Source organism: Oncorhynchus keta, chromosome 17 (genome assembly GCF_023373465.1).
Source record: "Oncorhynchus keta strain PuntledgeMale-10-30-2019 chromosome 17, Oket_V2, whole genome shotgun sequence".
Taxonomy (NCBI): domain Eukaryota; kingdom Metazoa; phylum Chordata; class Actinopteri; order Salmoniformes; family Salmonidae; genus Oncorhynchus; species Oncorhynchus keta.
In genome coordinates, this window is record NC_068437.1 from 36,774,213 (window position 1) to 36,795,173 (window position 20,961).

Below are 20,961 nucleotides of genomic sequence, written 5' to 3' on the forward strand. Positions count from 1 at the left end.
TCTCATCTAACACCTCCCACACTGCCCCTACTCGGATGGTATCGCGCCGTCCCAACCTTCGCTCTCTCTCCCCCGCTACTCTCTCCTCTTCCATCCTATCATCTCTTCCCTCTGCTCATACCTTCTCCAACCTATCTCCTGATTCTGCCTCCTCAACCCTCCTCTCCTCCCTTTCTGCATCCTTTGACTCTCTATGTCCCCTATCCTCCAGGCCGGCGCGGTCCTCCCCTCCCGCCCCATGGCTCGACGACTCATTGCAAGCTCACAGAACAGGGCTCCGGGCAGCTGAGCGGAAATGGAGGAAAACTCGCCTCCCTGCGGACCTGGCATCCTTTCACTCCCTCCTCTCTACATTTTCCTCCTCTGTCTCTGCTGCTAAAGCCATTTTCTACCACTCTAAATTCCAAGCATCTGCCTCTAACCCTAGAAAGCTCTTTGCCACCTTCTCCTCACTCCTGAATCCTCCTCCCCCTCCCCCCCTCCTCCCTCTCTGCAGATGACTTCGTCAACCATTTTTAAAGAAGGTCGACGACATCCGATCCTCGTTTGCTAAGTAAAACGGCACCGCTGGTTCTGCTCACACTGCCCTACCCTGTGCTCTGACCTCTTTCTCCCCTCTCTCTCCAGATGAAATCTCGCGTCTTGTGACGGCCGGCCGCCCAACAACCTGCCCGCTTGACCCTATCCCCTCCTCTCTTCTCCAGACCATTTCCGGAGACCTTCTCCCTTACCTCACCTCGCTCATCAACTCATCCCTGACCGCTGGCTACGTCCCTTCCGTCCTCAAGAGAGCGAGAGTTGCACCCTTCTGAAAAAACCTACACTCAATCCCTCCGATGTCAACAACTACAGACCAGTATCCCTTCTTTCTTTTCTCTCCAAAACTCTTGAACGTGCCGTCCTTGGCCAGCTCTCCCGCTATCTCTCTCTGAATGACCTTCTTGATCCAAATCAGTCAGGTTTCAAGACTAGTCATTCAACTGAGACTGCTCTTCTCTGTATCACGGAGGCGCTCCGCACCGCTAAAGCTAACTCTCTCTCCTCTGCTCTCATCCTTCTAGACCTATCGGCTGCCTTCGATACTGTGAACCATCAGATCCTCCTCTCCACCCTCTCCGAGTTGGGCATCTCCGGCGCGGCCCACGCTTGGATTGCGTCCTACCTGACAGGTCGCTCCTACCAGGTGGCGTGGCGAGAATCTGTCTCCTCACCACGCGCTCTCACCACTGGTGTCCCCAGGGCTCTGTTCTAGGCCCTCTCCTATTCTCGCTATACACCAAGTCACTTGGCTCTGTCATAACCTCACATGGTCTCTCCTATCATTGCTATGCAGACGACACACAATTAATCTTCTCCTTTCCCCCTTCTGATGACCAGGTGGCGAATCGCATCTCTGCATGTCTGGCAGACATATCAGTGTGGATGACGGATCACCACCTCAAGCTGAACCTCGGCAAGACGGAGCTGCTCTTCCTCCCGGGAAGGACTGCCCGTTCCATGATCTCGCCATCACGGTTGACAACTCCATTGTGTCCTCCTCCCAGAGCGCTAAGAACCTTGGCGTGATCCTGGACAACACCCTGTCGTTCTCAACTAACATCAAGGCGGTGGCCCGTTCCTGTAGGTTCATGCTCTACAACATCCGCAGAGTACGACCCTGCCTCACACAGGAAGCGGCGCAGGTCCTAATCCAGGCACTTGTCATCTCCCGTCTGGACTACTGCAACTCGCTGTTGGCTGGGCTCCCTGCCTGTGCCATTAAACCCCTACAACTCATCCAGAACGCCGCAGCCCGTCTGGTGTTCAACCTTCCCAAGTTCTCTCACGTCACCCCGCTCCTCCGCTCTCTCCACTGGCTTCCAGTTGAAGCTCGCATCCGCTACAAGACCATGGTGCTTGCCTACGGAGCTGTGAGGGGAACGGCACCTCAGTACCTCCAGGCTCTGATCAGGCCCTACACCCAAACAAGGGCACTGCGTTCATCCACCTCTGGCCTGCTCGCCTCCCTACCACTGAGGAAGTACAGTTCCCGCTCAGCCCAGTCAAAACTGTTCGCTGCTCTGGCCCCCCAATGGTGGAACAAACTCCCTCACGACGCCAGGACAGCGGAGTCAATCACCACCTTCCGGAGACACCTGAAACCCCACCTCTTTAAGGAATACCTAGGATAGGATAAGTAATCCTTCTCACCCCCCCCCCCTCCCCCTTTAAGATTTAGATGCACTATTGTAAAGTGACTATTCTACTGGATGTCATAAGGTGAATGCACCAATTTGTAAGTCGCTCTGGATATGAGCGTCTGCTAAATGACTTAAATGTAAATGTCTAAAGAATGCCTGTTTTATTGCTTCTTTAAATCAGCACAACAGTTTTCAGCTGTGTTAACATAATTGCAAAAGGGTTTTCTCATGATCAATTAGCTTTTACAATGATTAAACTTGGATTAGTTAAGACAACGTGCCATTGGAACACAGGAGTGATGGTTGCTGATAATGTGCCTCTGTACGCCTATGTAGATATTCCATTAATAATCTGCCGTTTCCAGCTACGATGTTAATTTACAACATTAACAATGTCCACACTGTATTTCTGATCACTTTGATTTTATTTTAGTGGACAAAAATGTGCTTTTCTTCCAAAAACAAGAACATTTCAGAGGGACCTCAAACTTATGAACTGTAGTGTGTGTGTGTTTTTTAGTATAGAAACAGACCCACACACAACAGGCTGGGAGCAGCTTTAGGGGTTTTATCATTACCATTATTCTCCCACCCATGCCCCCTCTTTCTTTATAGATGACTACCCAGCAGGTACGTGGCTTGGCGACGAGAACAATGCAGAGATGCGCGTGCGCTGCCCGGTGTCGCCGGGCGACATGCTCCATATCAGCACCAACTGCCGCACGGCAGAGAAGATGGCACTGACACTGCTGGACTACCTATTCCACCGTGAGGTGCAGGCTATCTCCAACCTGTCGGGCCAGGGCAAGCACGGCAAAAAGCAGCTGGACCCACTCATGATCTATGGAGTACGCTGTGAGTCACGCACACCTATTCACTCCAATATTCACACTGCTGTTTAACCCTGTACAGACTAAGCTGGTGCGGGGGGGGTCATACCAAGGGTCATTTAGCTATTTGAATTTTGAAGAACCCTTTAAGTATTACAAAAAAAAAAAATATATATATATATATATATACATACATAAACAACTGTTTGGTGTCACTTAGAAATGTCCTTGTTTTTGAAAGAAAAGCAATTTTTTTTGTCCATTTTAAAATAATATCAAATTGTTTAGACATTTTATTTCACCTTTATTTAACCAGGTAGGCAAGTTGAGAACAAGTTCTCATTTACAATTGAGACCTGGCCAAGATAAAGCAAAGCAGTTTGACACATACAACGACAGAGTTACACATGGAGTAAAACAAACATACAGTCAATAATACAGTATAAACAAGTCTATATACGATGTGAGCAAATGAGGTGAGATAAGGGAGGTAAAGGCAAAAAAAGGCCATGGTGGCAAAGTAAATACAATATAGCAAGTAAAACACTGGAATGGTAGATTTGCAGTGGAAGAAAGTGCAAAGTAGAAATAAAAATAATGGGGTGCAAAGGAGCAAAATAAAAAAATAAAATAAATACAGTAGGGAAAGAGGTAGTTGTTTGGGCTAAATTATAGGTGGGCTATGTACAGGTGCAGTAATCTGTGAGCTGCTCTGACAGCTGGTGCTTAAAGCTAGTGAGGGAGACAAGTGTTTCCAGTTTCAGAGACTTTTGTAGTTTGTTCTAGTCATTGGCAGCAGAGAACTGGAAGGAGAGGCGGCCAAAGAAAGAATTGGTTTTGGGGGTGACCAGAGAGATATACCTGCTGGAGCGCGTTCTACAGGTGGGTGATGCTATGGTGACCAGCGAGCTGAGATAAGGGGGGACTTTACCGAGCAGGGTCTTGTAGATGACATGGAGCCAGTGGGTTTGGCGACGAATATGAAGCGAGGGCCAGCCAACGAGAGCGTACAGGTCGCAATGGTGGGTAGTATATGGGGCTTTGGTGACAAAAACGGATTGCACTGTGATAAACTGCATCCAATTTGTTGAGTAGGGTATTGGAGGCTATTTTGTAAATGACATCACCGAAGTTGAGGATTGGTAGGATGGTCAGTTTTACAAGGGTATGTTTGGCAGCATGAGTGAAGGTTGCTTTGTTGCAAAATAGGAAGCCAATTCTAGATGTAACTTTGGATTGGAGATGTTTGATGTGGGTCTGGAAGAAGAGTTTACAGTCTAACCAGACACCTAGGTATTTGTAGTTGTCCACGTATTCTAAGTCAGAGCCGTCAAGAGTAGTGATGTTGGACAGGCGGGCAGGTGCAGGCAGCGATCGGTTGAAGAGCATGCATTTAGTTTTACTTGTATTTAAGAGCAATTGGAGGCCACAGAAGGAGAGTTGTATGGCATTGAAGCTTGCCTGGAGGGTTGTTAACACAAGTGTCCAAAGAAGGGCCAGAAGTGTACAGAATGGTGTCATCTGCGTAGAGGTGGATCAGAGAATCACCAGCAGCAAGAGCGACATCATTGATGTATACAGAGAAGAGAGTTGGTCCAAGAATTGAACCCTGTGGCACCCCCATAGAGACTGCCAGAGGTCCAGACAGCAGACCCTCCGATTTGACACACTGAACTCTATCAGAGAAGTAGTTGGTGAACCAGGCGAGGCAATCATTTGAGAAACCATGGCTGTCGAGTCTGCCGATGAGGATGTGGTGATTGACAGAGTCGAAAGCCTTGGCCAGTTCAATGAATACGGCTGCACAGTAATGTTTCTTATCGATGGCGGTTAAGATATCGTTTAGGACCTTGAGCGTTGTTGAGGTGCACCCATGACCAGCTCTGAAACCAGATTGCATAGCAGAGAAGGTAAGGTGAGATTCGAAATGGTCGGTAATCTGTTTGTTGACTTGGCTTTCGAAGACCTTAGAAAGGCAGGGTAGGATAGATATAGGTCTGTAGCAGTTTGGGTCAAGAGTGTCCCCCCCTTTGAAGAGGGGGATGACCGCAGCTGCTTTCTAATCTTTGGGAATCTCAGACGACACGAAAGAGAGGTTGAACAGGCTAGTAATAGGGGTGGCAACAATTTCGGCAGATCATTTTTGAAAGAAAGGGTCCAAATTGTCTAGCCCGGCTGATTTGTAGGGGTCCAGATTTTGCAGCTCTTTCAGAACATCAGCTGACTGGATTTGGGAGAAGGAGCAATGGGGAAGGCTTGGGCGAGTGGGGGATGCAGTGCTGTTGACTGGGGTAGGAGTAGCCAGGTGGAAAGCATGGCCAGCCGTAGAAAAATACTTATTGAAATGCTCAATTATGGTGGATTTATCAGTGGTGACAGTGTTTCCTATCTTCAGTGCCGTGGGCGGCTGGGAGGAGAGTTAGTGTTGCAGGAAGCAAATTTCTGCTTGAAAAAGCTAGCCTTGGCTTTTCTAACTGCCTGTGTATAATGGTTTCTAGCTTCCCTGAACAGCTGCATATCACGGGGGCTGTTCGATGCTAATGCAGAACGCCACAGGATGTTTTTGTGTTGGTTAAGGGCAGTCAGGTCTGGGGAGAACCAAGGGCTATATCTGTTCCTGGTTCTGAATTTCTTGAGTGGGGCATGCTTATTTAAGATGGTTAGTAAGGCATTTAAAAAAAATATCCAGGCATCCTCTACTGATGGGATGAGATCAATATCCTTCCAGGATACCCCGGCCAGGTCGATTAGAAAGGCCTGCTCGCTGAATTGTTTCAGGGAGCGTTTGACAGTGATGAGTGGAGGGTGTTTGACCACTGACCCATTACGGATGCAGGCAATGAGGCAGTGATCGCTGAGATCTTTGTTGAAGACAGCAGATGTGTATTTAGAGGGCAAGTTGGTTAGGATGATATCTATGAGGGTGCCCGTGTTTAAGGCTTTGGGGAGGTACCTGGTAGGTTCATTGATAATTTGTGTGAGATTGAGGGCATCAAGCTTAGATTGTAGGATGGCTGGGGTGTTAAGCATGTTCCAGTTTAGGTCGCCTAGCAGCACGAGCTCTGAAGATAGATGGGGGGCAATCAATTCACTTATGGTGTCCAGAGCACAGCTGGGGGCAGAGGGTGGTCTATAGCAGGTGGCAACAGTGAGAGACTTGTTTTTAGAGAGGTGGATTTTTAAAAGTAGAATTTCAAATTGTTTGGGTACAGACCTGGATAGTAGGACAGAACTCTGCAGGCTATCTTTGCAGTGGATTGCAACACCGCCCCCTTTGGAAGTTCTATCTTGTCTGAAAATGTTGTAGTTTGGGATGAAAATTTCAGAATTTTTGGTGGTCTTCCTAAGCCAGGATTCAGCCAGGATTTAGAACATCCGGATTGGCAGAGTGTGCTAAAGCAGTGAATAGAACAAATTTAGGGAGGAGGCTTCTAATGTTAACATGCATGAAACCAAGGCTATTACGGTTACAGAAGTCATCAAAAGAGAGCACCTGGGGAATAGGAGTGGAGCTAGGCACTGCAGGGCCTGGATTCACCACTACATCACCCGAGGAACAGAGGAGGAGTAGGATAAGGGTACGGCTAAAAGCAATAAGAATTGGTCGTCTAGAACGTCTGGAACAGAGAGTAAAAGGAGGTTTCTGGGGGCGATAAAATAGCATCAAGGTATAATGTACAGACAAAGGTATGGTAGGATGTGAATACAGTGGAGGTAAACCTAGGTATTGAGTGATGATGAGAGAGATATTGTCTCTAGAAACATCATTGAAACCAGGAGATGTCATCGCATATGTGGGTGGTGGAACTAATAGGTTGGATAAGGTATAGTGAGCAGGACTAGAAGCTCTACAGTGAAATAAGCCAATAACACTAACCAGAACAGCAATGGACAAGGCATATTGACATTAAGGAGAGGCATGCTTAGTCGAGTGATCAAAAGGGTCCAGTGAGTAGTGAGGTTGGTTGGGGTCACAGCGATTTAGACAGCTAGCCGGGCCATCGGTAGCAAGCTAGCATAGGATGGAGGTCTGTTATTAGCCACCTCGTATGTTTCCGTCGGTAGGATTAGTGGGGTTCTGTGTGGTAGAGGGGATGAATCCAATTCACACACACACAAAAAAGCAGTAGATATAGTTATAGAGGCCCAATAAAAATGTAAAAAATGTAAAAAATAAATTGTCCGATAGGTCTATTCAGATAGCTGTCTTATCGGCTGATTGTTAATGGAATATCTACATAGGCTAACAGAGGCACATTATCAGTAACCATCACTCCTGTGTTCCAATGGCACGTTGTGTTAGCTAATCCAAGTTTATAATTTTAAAAGGCTAATTGATCATTAGAAAACTCTTTTGCAATAATGTTAGCACCTCTGGAAACTGTTGTGCTGATTTTAAAGAAGGAATAAAACTGTCCTTTAGACTAGTTGAGTATCTGGAGCATCAGCATCTGTGGGTTCGATTACAGGCTCGAAATGGCCAGAAACAAAGACTTTCTTCTGAAACTCGTCAGTCTATTCTTGTTCTGAGAAATTAAGGCTATTCCATGTGAGAAATTGCCAAGAAACTGAAGATCTCGTACAACGCTGTGTACTACTCTCTTCAAAGAACAGCGAGAGAACAAGTATATTAGAGTGTCTAGTTTGAGAAACAGATGCCTCACAAGTCCTCAATTGGCAGCTTCATTAAATAGTAACCGCAAAACACCAATCTCAAGGTCAACAGTGAAGAGGCGACTCCGGGATGCTGGCCTTCTAGGCAGAGTTGCAAAGAAAAGGCCATATCTCAGACTGGCCAATACAAATTAAAGATTAAGATGAGCAAAATAACACAGATACTGGACAGAGGAAGATTGGAAAAAAGTGTATTGGACAGACTAAAGTTTGATGTGTTTGGATCACAAAGAAAAACATTTGTGAGACGCAGAAAAGAATTACATTTGCTGGAGGAGTGCTTGATGCCATCTGTCAAGCAATGTGGTGGTCTGGGGGTGCTTTGGTGGTTGTAGAGTGGGAGATTTGTACAGGGTAAAAGGGATCTTGAAGAAGGAAGGCTATCACTCCATTTTTCAATGCCATGCCATACTCTGTGGACGGTGCTTAATTGGAGCCTATTTCCTCCTAGAACAGGACAGTGATCAAAAGCACAGCTCCAAACTATGCAATAACTATTTAGGGAAGAAGCAGTCAGCTGGTATTCTGTCTATAATGGTGTGGCCAGCACAGTCACCAAATCTCAACTCTATTGAGCTATTGTGGGAACACCTCCCTATCCAACTTGTGGGAGGAGCTTCAGGAAGCATGGGGTGAAGTCTCCTCAGATTACCTCAACAAATTGACTACAATGCCAAAGGTCTTCAAGGCTGCAATAGCTGCAAATGGAGGATTCTTTGACGAAAGCTAATTTTGAAGGACAATTATTATTTAAAAATTAAAAAGTATTTTATGATTATGTTTCCTATTCATTTTACAACTCATTTCATGTATGTTTTCATTGAAAACAAGGACATTTCGAAGTGACCCCAAACTTTTGAACGGTAGTGTATAAATGTGTGTATATGCATGCATGTATGTGTATATATCTACCAGACAAAAGTTTGGACACACCTACTCATTCAAGTGTTTTGCTTTATTTTTATTATTTTGTCATTGTAGAATAAAAGTGAAGACATCAAAACTATGAAATAACACATACGGAATAATGTAGTAACCAAAAAAGTGTTAAACAAATCAAAATATATTTTATATATTTATATTATATTTGAGATTCTTCAAAGTAGACAGCTTTGCACACTTGCCATGTTCTCAACCAGCTTAATAATGGCGCCGGAGGGGATGGCTGCTGTTTAACAAGCTCTTATCCAGCTATGCTATTTTTCTTTTCTTTTTTGTGTTTAACTTCTTTTTTAAACTTATTTTGTACATAATGTTGTTGCTACCGTCTCTCTTATGACCAAAAATAACTTATGTACATCAGAACAGCGATCACCAACCTCGAACTGGACAAAGATTTTTTTCTTTAACGAGTCCAATGAGAAGGATATACTGCTTTTTCAGAACGGGCCCAAATCTCTGTCATTCTCGTGAAGAAAAGACTGAGAAAAAGGGGCGGAAGTCATATGCGAGTGAGTGAACCACCACTAACATCTGTTCTATTGGCCAACATGCAATTATTGGAAAATAAAATGGATGATCTACGATCAAGATTATCATACCAACGGGACATTAAAAACTGTAATATCTTATGTTTCACTGAGTCGTGACTGAACGACGACACGGATACTATAGTGCTGGCGGTATTTTCCATACATCGGCAGGACAAGCTACGTCGAGTAAGACGAGGGGCGGGGATGTGTGTCTATTTCTCAATAACAGCTGGTGTGCGATGTCTACTTTTAAAGAAGTCTCAAGGTATTGCTTGCCTGAGGTACCTTATGATAAGCTGTAGACCACACTATCTACCAAGGGAGTTCTCATCTATATTATTTGTAGCCGTCTATTTAGCACCACAAACTGATGCTGCCACTAAGACAGCATTCAACGAGCTGTATAAGGCCATAAGCAAACAAGAAAATGCTCATCCAGAAGGGGTGTTCCTAGTGGCCAGGGGACTTTAATGCAGGCAAACTTAAATCCGTCTTACCAAATTTCTACCAGCAGGTCACGTGCAACCAGAGGGAAAAAAACTCTGGACCACTTTTACTCCACACACACAGATGCATACAAAGTTCTCCCTCATCCTCCCATTTGGCATATCTGACCATAATTATATCCTCCTGATTCCTGCTTTCAAGCAAAAACTAAAGCAGGAAGTACCAGTGACTCGCTCAATACGGAAGTAGTCGGATAACATGGATGCTACGCTACAGGAATTTTTTTCTAGCACAGATTGGAATATGTTCCGGGTTTCATCCAATGGCATTGATGAGTATACCACCTCAGTCATCGGCTTCCTCAATAAGTGCATTGACAGTTCCCACAGTGACCGTACGTACATATCCCAACCAGAAGCTATGGATTATAGGCAACATCCGCATCGTGCTAAAGACTAGACCTCCCACTTTTAAGTAGTGAGACATAAATCCGGACCCTTATAAGAAATCACGCTACACCCTCAGACGAACCATCAAACTGGCAAAGCGTCAATACTACATCGGCTCTGACGCTCGTTGGATGTAAGCAGGGCTTGAAAACTATTACAGACTCCAAAGGAAAACCCAGCCGCGTGCTGCCCAGTGACACAAACTTACCAGACGAGCTAAATGCTTTTTATGCTCGATTCGAGGCATGCAATGCTGAAGCATGCATGAGAGCACCAGCTGTTCTAGACGACTGTGTGATAACGCCCTTGGTAGCCGATGTGAGCAAGACCTTAAAACGGGTCTACAGGTTTCTTGGCCCAAGCAAGTCTCTTCTTATTGGTGTAGTAGTTTCTTTGCAGCAATTCGACCATGAATGCCTGAATCACGCAGTCTCCTCTGAACAGTTGATGTTGTGTCTGTCACTGGAACTCTGTGAAGCAGTTATTTGGGCTGCAATCTGAGGTGCAGTTAACTCTAATGAACTTATTCTTTGCAGCAGAGGTAACTCTGGGTCTTCCTTTCCTGTGGCAGTCCTCATGAGCGCTAGTTTCATCATAGCGCTGGATGGTTTTTACGACCTCACTTAATTTTCCGTATTGACTGACCTTCGTGTGTTAAAGTAATGATGGACTGTTGTTTCTCTTTGCTTATTTGAACTGTTCTTGCCATAATATAGACTTGGTATTTTACCAAATAGGGATATATTCTGTATACCACCCTACCTTGACACAACACATCTGATTGGCTCAAATGCATTAAGAAGGAAATAAAAGATTGCACTATTTAACTTTTAACAAGGCACGCCTGTTAATTGAAATGCATTCCAGGTGATTAGCTCATGAAGCTGGTTGAGAGAATGCTATGAGTGTGCAAATCTGTCATCAAGGCAAAGGCTGGCTACTCTGAAGAATCTCAAATATAAAGTGTATTTTGATTTGTTAAACACTTTTTTTTGGTTACTGCATGATTCCATATGTGTTAACATCCTAGTGTTGATGTCTTCACTATTATTCTACAATGTAGAAAATAGTCAACATCAAGAAAAACCCTTGAATGAGTAGTGTCCAAACTTTTGACTGGTACTGTGTGTGTATATGCCTATTTGACATGTATTTACAGTGCATTTAAAAAGTTTTCAGACCCCTTCCCCTTTTCCACATGTTGTTACATAACAGCCTTATTGTAAAATTGACTACATACTATTTTCCTTATCAATCTATACACCCCATAATGACAGTGAAAACAGGTTTCTAGACTTTTTTTGCAAATTTGTTAAAAATAAAAAAAATAAATACCTTATTTACATAAGTATTCAGACCCTTTGCTATGAGACTCAAAGTTGAGCTCAAGTGCATCCTGTTTTGATTGATCGTCCAAAATTAAATTAATTGGACATGATTTGGAAAGGCACACACCTGTCAATGTAAGGTCCCACAGTTGACAGTGCATTTCAGAGCAAAAACCAAGCAATGAGTTTGAAGGAATTGTCCTTAGAGCTCCAAGACATGATTGTGTTGAGGCACAAATCTGGGGAAGGGTACCAAAAAATGTGTGCAGCCTGGCCAAACTGTGCAACCTTGGAAGGGCCTTGGTCAGGGAGGTGACCAAGAACCTGATGGTCACTCTGACAGAGCTCCTCTGTGGAGAAGGTTGTCCTTCTGAAAGTTTATACCACCTCTGCAGCACTCCACAAATCAGGCCTTTGTGGTAGAGTGGCCAGACGGAAGCCACTCCTCAGTAAAAGGTATATGACAGCCCGATTGGAGTTTGCCAAAAGGCACCTAAAGGACTTTCAGACCATGAGAAACAAGATTGCCAAGCGTCATGTCTGGAGGAAACCTGGCACCATCCCTATGGTGAAACATGTTGATGGCAGCATCATGCTGTGGGGATGTTTTTCAGCGGGAGTGACTGGGAGACAGTCTGAGGTCCTAAGGTTCACTTTCCAACTGGACAACGTCCCTAAGCATACAGCCAAGACAACGCAGGAGTGGCTTTGGGACAAGTCTCTGAATGTCCTTGAGTGACCCAGCCAGAGCCTGGATTGAACCATATCAAACATCTTTGGAGAGACCTGAAAATATTTGTGCAGCGACGCTCCCAATCAACCTGACAGAGCTTGAGAGGATCTGCAGAGAAGAATGGGAGAATCTCCCCAAATACAGGTTTGCCATGTTTGTAGCATCATACCCAAGAAGACTTGATGCTGTAATCACTGCCAAAGGTGCAAAGTACTGAGTAAAGGGTCTAAATACTTGTGTAAATGTTATATTTGAGTTTTTTAGTTATTTTTTTAAATAAATTTGCAAAAATTTCTAAAAAACAGTTTTTGCCTTGTCATTATGGGGTATTATTGTGGGTAGATTGATGAGGATTTAAAAAAAATCTGTTTTAGAATAAGGCTATAACGTAACATAATGTGGAAAAAGTCAAGGGGTCTGAATACTTTCCGAATGCACTGCAATCCCTTATTCTTAGTACTAAATGGTCTCCATATATACTTCCAGAATTAAAAAAAAACTGGTATCGGGGGACCTTCAGACGAGTCTTGTGAGGCCTATTGGTCGTCCTGGAGCTAAATGTGTTCATGAGAGTCTCACCTTTCCACAGAGGAGTCATATTAGTGTTTAGTTCAAATTGTTTGAACGCTACGTACAGAAGTTAGCAGATCGGATCTTCCGTCAGACGAGTCCCAAGACACTTGTGGTGGTCTAAAAACAAAACTGAGAACACCATCGTGTTTGTGGGAGTCTTTCTTTACATAGAGGGGTCATAATAGTTTTGTAGGCCAAACCGTTCAGATGTTAGACAATTCTTTTGAGAACGATTTTCGGGATATCTCATGGTCTGACAAACACCGCTCTGTCACCTTTCACCGCAGATGTGGAAGTGCCACATCGACGGAGGAGATGGGTTGACACGCATCCAATGCAAAAAAAAGTTTTCTCTAGCTTAAACTGACAGATTTTTATGGGGATTTTTTTATTTTGCTAATAAGATATCTACAGGGGCGTGGACATTGACTCTATGGGTTAACCAACTGACAGAAAACCAACCAACTGACAGAAACCAACTAACTGCATCAAATTCCCTTCTATTGACCAACTGACCTTCTCAACCCCTGCCATTGAGCATCTATCCCCATAGATGTTTCATAGGCAGGGTTCAATCACTTCACCCTTTAGCCCTTAGGTTCCCAGCAGATCGGAGGGGAGCCAGGGAAAGGGAGGGCAGACAGCAGAGCCAACGGAGGGGAGCCAGCGGAGACAGCGGAAGGGAGGGAGGGGATGGAGTGGAGTCGGAAGGGAATCCAGTGGAGGGGAAGGGAGTCAGCGGTCAGGAGGGAGGGGATGGAGTGGAGACGGAAGGGAATCCAGTGGAGGGGAAGGGAGTCAGCGGTCAGGAGGGAGGGGATGGAGTGGAGACGGAAGGGAATCCAGTGGAGGGGAAGGGAGTCAGCGGTCAGGAGGGAGGGGATGGAGTGGAGACGGGAGGGAATCCAGTGGAGGGGAAGGGAGTCAGCGGTCAGGAGGGAGGGGATGGAGTGGAGACGGGAGGGAATCCAGTGGAGGGGAAGGGAGTCAGCGGTCAGGAGGGAGGGGATGGAGTGGAGACGGGAGGGAATCTAGTGGAGGGGAAGGGAGTCAGCGGTCAGGAGGGAGGGGATGGAGTGGAGACGGGAGGGAATCCAGTGGAGGGGAAGGGAGTCAGCGGTCAGGAGGGAGGGTGGACGTGGCTGAAGGAGTTTTTATTGGGAGTGTGTGTGTGTGTGTGTGTGTTGGGGGGGGGGGGTGCACAGGAAATGGACTCTGTCACCCCACATCTATTACTGTCTGCTGACCGCAGGTGCTGTGTGTGTGTGTCTACTTGCCTTGTGTGATGCAGGTGTCTTGTTTTGTGTGTCTATGTAATTCAGGTGTGTATGTTTGACCTGTGTGTGTGTGTGTACCGGTTTCCTCATGCTTTAGTGGATTGGTCACAAACCTTTTCTGAGCCAAGATTATTTTCTGAGTCAAAATGAAGGCCGAGATCTATCACTAAGATTTGTTTTTAAAACATTACTTAAAAAACTTAAGCCTATGTAACATTAACCTCTTAAAAACGGGCCTGTAGCAATGAGGTTTGTGTAGTTGGCTATAGGCTCAATATTGGCTATTCTTAAATAGCCCTGCCAATGTTGTTCTTTTTAGACGATTTTTAAATGATTTTTTAAAAAACTATATATTATATCCTATTGCTAAACAACCGACATGTACGTGTTTGTGAGAGTCTCACCTTTCCACAGAGGTTCATATTAGTGTGTAGTTCAAACTGTTTGGATACTGCAGACAGAAATTGGCAGATTATATTTTAAAACGTGAGGTATATGATCACACTGGTCATCGATCGTTTATTGCATTACTTGAGGCATAAATTGAAGTCATTTGCATTTAAAAATAATAATAATTTTGAGAATAAGAACCGCTGCACCAAGTCATGTTATACATGTGACCAGAGAACGGGAAATACTCCTCGTTGTTAGAAAGACACATCTGACTTGACTCTCTTTGCACTCTCACAGGGCCCTACACACTCACTGACACTCAATTCATCATTTGCTCACACATACATAATATGCACATATGATTTTACACACACGCACAGCCAACCCACTTACATACAATCATCATATACACTGCTGCAGCTCCATTTATCATATATCCTGATGCCTAGTCACCTTACCCCCTATACATATCCACCTCTATCACTCCAGTATCCCTGCACATTGTAAATATGCTGCTGGATCTGACTGACCTTGTGTATAGTATGCTTACTAACTTTTTCTTTGTTATTTCTAGTATTACATTGTTATTGATTACTGCACTCTTGGGTTTAGAGCTTGCAAGAAAGGCATTTCATTGTACTTAACCAAGCAAGTCTATCGATACACTTTGTGGAGTGAGTGGATAAGGAGAGGGCGTTTTATGGCTTGTAAGTGTTGAATAAAGTGTTGACAGTGCTGAATACAATCTTAATCATGAACTCACTCATAAATACAGCAGCCATTTGCTGAATTGGTTGATAGTCTTGCTCTAGGTATGTTTTGAAATCTCACACAATAGAGATGTCTATCAACTTCGCTGTGGGCTGGTGGAAGCTGCAGACACTGATCTGAGCTATCTGATTGGCCAGCGGTAGGCCTATAGGTGCACTTGATTTGCTCTCCGGTTCTGCCGGGTAGGCGGAGTTTATACCTTCAGATCCATGAAACGCCGTGCATTGCATTTGAAGTGTGTGTGTGTGGGGAAATTTCTCTGACCCCAAAATTTTTAACAGTTTAAGTCGGAAGTTTACATACACTAAGGTTGGAGTCATTACAACTAATTTTTAAACCACTCCACAAATTTCTTGTTAACAACTATAGTTTTGGGAAGTTAGGACCTCTACTTTGCACAAGTAATTTTTCCAACAATTGTTTACAGACAGATTATTTCTCTTATAATTCACTGTATCACAATTCCCGTGGGTTAGAAGTTTACATACACTAAGTTGACTGTGCCTTTCAACAGCTTGGAAAATTCCAGAAAATGATGTCATGGCTTTAGGAGCTTCTGATAGGCTAATTGACATCATTTGAGTCAATTGGAGATGTATTTCAAGGCCTACCTTCAAACTCAGTGCCTCTTTGCTTGACATCATGGGAAAATCGAAAGAAATCAGCCAAGACCTCAGAAAAAACATTGTACACCTCCACAAGTTTGGTTCATCCTTGGGAGCAATTCCCAAATGCCTGAAGGTACCACGTTCGTCTGTACAAACAATAGTACACAAGTATAAACACCATGGGACCACGCAGCCGTCATACCGCTCAGGAAGGAGACACATTCTGTCTCCTAAAGATGAACGTACTGTGGTGTGAAACGTGCAAATCAATCCCTGAACAATAGCAAAGGACCTTGTGAAGATGCTGGAGGAATCCGGTACAAAATTATTTATATCCACAGTAAAACGAGTCCTATATCGACATAACCTAAAAGGCCGCTCAGCAAGGAAGAAGCCACTGCTCCAAAACCGCCATAAAAAAGCCAGACTATGGTTTGCAACTGCACATGGGTACAAAGATCGTACTTTTTGGAGAAATGTCCTCTGGTCAGATGAAACAAAAAATAGAACTGTTTAGCCATAATGACCATTGTTATGTTTGGAGGAAAAGGGGGGAGGGTTGCAAACTATAGTTTGTTAACAAGAAATTTGTGGAGTGGTTGAAAAATGAGTTTTAATGACTCCAACCTAAGTGTATGTTAACTTCTGACTTCAAGCGTGTGTGTGTCTGTGTGTGTGACTATATGTATGTATATACAGTATTTCCTGAGCTTTTAAAAATATCCTAGATATAGAACAGACCCCTGTTTCTTATGATTTCTTTTTTTACTGTCTTTTTTTGCCATTTTATGAATGTATTATTCATTCTGTTTCTCTGTGCTATAGAAGTAAAAGTCAAATAAAATATTTTAGCACTTTAACATATATATATTTTTTAAACTAAAGTGGGCTTAAAATTCAAAATCTAGAGTTAATGTGCTTCTGACATTTTGACAGCTCCGGCAGAGTTGCATTGATAGTGGGACAAGTTTGCACTGTTCAAACTATACACACAGACTTGTTATGAACTGCTGTCCATCCTAAGCAAGGAATGTGACTTATTATACCGTGTCATGGTGATTTAGCTTAAGTTTAAGATTTCAATGGTTCTTAAGATTGTTATATTACATGACCCTGAACTCATGTGCCCTCTCATTGGTTTCCTCAGGTCACCTGTTCTATAAGTTTGGCATCACTGAGTCAGATTGGTACCGTATCAAGCAGAGCATCGACTCCAAGTGTCGCACTGCATGGAGACGTAAGCAGCGCGGCCAGAGTCTGGCGGTCAAGAGCTTCTCCAGACGTAGTGCCAACGCACCGGGAAGCTCAGGTAATTTCTGGAAATAGCAAGTGTGTGTGTGTGTGTGTCTCACACGCACACATCTTTTCACTTATTTGTATGTAATGAATCCAGTGAGTAATGCAGAGTGTAGCAGATGGTTATAATCTCCACAACACAACAACGCCTCCTGTCCTCCCCTCGCTGAGATCCATCACCTCTCAACCCTGACCGGAGAGAGTGGGACAACAAGGGAAACCCAAATATCCTGTGAGCCCACTGTGTGTACATTGTAGAATCATAGCCCGCTCTCCTCCCAGGCCACACACACCCCACCAGAGCACACATACCACTATAAAGTAAACACACACTCCAGAGCAAGTTCTCTCATACTCCTCTTAATAAAACTGCTTTGGAATTAAACTAATAGGTTGGAAAGAGGTGGCTGGGACTGTTTTTAAACAGTTATTTATTAATGAATGGGGAGAGAGCTAACACAAAGTACCGTCTCTACGAGCTACCTGGCTCTCGCCTCACTACCAATGATTGGGCTGTGGAGGATTTATATACTGCAATACTTGGACTGTGTCCCAAATGGCAACCTATTCCCTATATGGTGCACTACTTTTGACCAGGGCCCATGGCTCTCTCTGGTCAAATGCAGTGCACTATAGGTAACTGACATAATAAAGGAAACTCCCAACATAAAGTGTCTCAATAGAGCATTGGGCCACCGTGAACCAGAACATCTTCAATGCACCTTGGCATAGATTCTACAAGTGTCTGGAACTCTATTGGGGGGATGCGACACCATTGTTCCACAAAAAAATCCATTATTTGGTGTTTTGTTGATGGTGGTGGAAAACACTGTCTCAGGCACCACTCCAGAATCTCCCATAACTGTTCAACTGTGTTGAGATCTGGTGACGGAGACAACCATGGCATATGGTTTACATCGTTTTCATTTCAGTGAACACTCGTGCCATGTGGATGTGGGCATTGTCATCCTATGGGGGCAAAGTCATGCATGGTCATTATTTGTGGCCATTATTTTGGCTACCATGCATTTTTATATATGACCCTAAGCATGATGAGATGTTAATTGCTTAACTCAGGAACTCCGTGTGGAAGCACCTGCTTTCAATATACTTTGTATCCCTCATTTATGCGTGTCCATTATTTTGGCAGTTACCTATATATTTATTTTTTTAACCTTTATTTAACTAGGCAAGTTAGTTAAGAACAAATTCTTATTTTCAATGACGGCCTAGGAACAGTGGGTTAATTGCCTGTTCAGGGGCAGAACGACGGATTTGTACCTTGTCAAGCTCGGTGGTTTGAACTTGCAACCTTCCGGTTACTAGTCCAACGCTCTAACCACTAGGCTACCCTACCGCCCCAAGGTAAAGGGTGTCATTTGGGACATGTTTATGCTGTAGGATGGGAGAAAGAACTCTCACTGGCAGGAAACACAACACATGTCTATGATATGAGCTGCACCAAGCAGATATCTGTGCTACATGTTTTGTCTATCATGATATAATTATTTTGTGTGAATTCTTTAGGCCTACTTTGTCACTTCTCAGTGTGGTGTGATTTCCTAAATGTAGGCCTCCATCAATCTAGCAACAAAAAAAAACATTCTCATAGCGAGCAGGCACACACGCATGCACCAGTGTAAACACACACACAGTGAGATAATAGATGAAGCTGTGGTGGGCCGATGGGGGACGTTATGGTGTGTGATTTAGACTGAGTTGTGGGTGTTTAGACTGAGTCAGGGGGTTTACGTTTGACGGCTCATTCATATGTGTGTGCGTGTGTGTGTTTTGGATTACTAGCTTGAGAGTCCTTGTGTTATTTAGACATGCTTGATACAGTGTAAACACACCGCATCACCCAGCAGATGGCCTGTGCTCAGTTCATCGTTAGAACCTTCGTAGGTGCATCGTTTCCCAAAACCATTGTCACTAAAGTTGCAATTGAACGCTTGTTAATCATCAACTGCCTTAGACCACTTTTTGAGCAGTTAAGTTTAGATGCATTTTCCGCAGATCTCTACTAAACAGAATTAAGATGTTTATCTGTCTCTCTGTGACTGCCGATAACTTCAAAACGAAGTTGATTAGAAATACTAAGTTACCAATGTCTTTGCAGTTGTTACAAACAAGTGAATGATAAAAAGATGCTAGAAAACCAAGAATACTGCATTAAAAGATAAATAGCCTACCAAAAGTATAGGCTACATGAGCCTATATATTTCAATTATATTGATATCAATTTCATGTCCATTCAATTTAGTTTTATTTGGCTACTGTCTGTATTTTGTTGCCTCAATATATTTGATGACGTGTAGCTAACAGGTGTGCCATATCTTGATATAGTGCAATATTATTGGGTAAGCATTAGAATAAGCTGCCTCAATATTTGCTGCCATAAGTGCTAATATCTCTCTAGGAGCTGATCCGTCATCAGTATTGTGGAATAATTCTGATGCGGTGATCGGAGAGCAGCACTGCCTTTTCTTTGGAACCTATCATTATCAACACATGACTCAACAAGGCACTTAGCAAACCTTCTTTCAGCGTGGTGTTTTGGAAAAAACATGTTACATCTTCGGCCATTGCAAGAAAGATACATTGTTAAAACACTCGCAAGCCTAAGTTCCTTCGCTATTGTGAAACCAGGCCATGGCCCGTTGCCAAGTGTTCCTTCAGAGGTGAAAGGGGCTCTTCTTTCATCCTCCAGGTGTGTGCTAACCCCCCTCCTCCCTCCAACTAATGGATCTGGTGGAGTCTTATCAATTTTCTGATCCTAGATCTGTGACTAAGCTGGGCAACTTCTACCACACCTTACTGTTGTTAACTCATCTGCCCTGTGCTCATGCCCCTCCTCCCTAGAGGGTGGCGCTGTGGTGGAGGCAACCCAGCAGACTCTACACTACACCCTGGCCAACCAGGCTGTCCAGCAGGTCCAGATCCATCGCATAGGAGAGGACGGACAAGTGCAAGTGGTGAGTGTGACTGTCTCCACCCTCTATCTGTTTCTCCTCTCTCCTTCCTGCTCTACTGCCTGATTTCTCTGTTAATCTCTCTCATCCTCTTTCACTTTCCTCTGTCTCTAACCAGACCTATTTCTCTCTCAGGTCTTATTCTCTTTTTCTCCCCTCGTGACCCCTCTCTTTCATGTCTATCTGTCACTCCTTTCTCTTATCCTCTTTTGTCCCTCTCCTTTTTTGCAGTCCCTATCTCTCTGCCTTCTGTCTCGATTCTCTCTGTCTTGTTCTCGTTCTATCACTCTCTCCTCTCCACACACACACACAACCCTCCTCCAGTTTCTTAGTCATCTGAGAGTCCCAGAGTGAGTCTCTTATCTGTGTTGTGTGGGTAGATCACCTCACCCTACTATACTGAGACTGTCCACCACTCCACAGGAAGACAGTGTGTCAATGAAGCAGAGTTCCATCATGCTCAGGGATTCGATTGAACAACCTTATACAGCTGTAGGCGCCAGAGGTCACACTCAGGCCCACCACATCACTATGGGTGGGTGGGCCAACAGGAAGTAACCTGTGTCTGATCACTTTCTGTTCCCTGTGCACCTTCATTGAGTCACACTGTGGCTCTATTCCAATGTCCACACATATTACTTAGTATCAAGAAATGTTCTTTGACCTTTTCAGTGTTAATGAGGGAAAGAACCTACAAGTAAATCTTATGTATCCCATTCAAATGTGTTGAAGCCCAACTAATTTTTAAAAAATTTGACCTTTTATCTTACTAGGCAAGTCAGTTAAGAACAAATTCTTATTTTCAATGACAGCCTAGGTTAACTGCCTGTTCAGGGGCAGAACGACAGATTTGTACCTTGTCAGCTCGGGGATTTGAACTTGCAACCTTTCGGTTACTAGTCCAACGCTCTAACCACTAGGCTACCCTGCCGCCCCAATTAAGGATCAAATACTATAA

At 44.0% G+C, this 20,961-nt stretch overlaps 1 protein-coding gene across 4 annotated transcripts in view; it reads left to right on the forward strand.

Annotated features, from left to right (window-relative positions):
* banp (BTG3 associated nuclear protein) overlaps positions 1–20,961 on the forward strand; it is a 97,588-nt gene that overhangs the window by 18,628 nt on the left and 57,999 nt on the right. For 3 of the 4 annotated variants that reach the window (XM_052465981.1, XM_035789715.1, XM_035789716.2), the window contains exons 7-9: positions 2,796–3,035; positions 16,883–17,044; positions 19,894–20,006. In XM_052465981.1, the coding sequence (XP_052321941.1) occupies positions 2,796–3,035; positions 16,883–17,044; positions 19,894–20,006 (515 nt within the window). The remainder of the gene's footprint in view (positions 1–2,795; positions 3,036–16,882; positions 17,045–19,893; positions 20,007–20,961) is intronic. The other variant, XM_052465982.1, reaches the window with a different exon arrangement.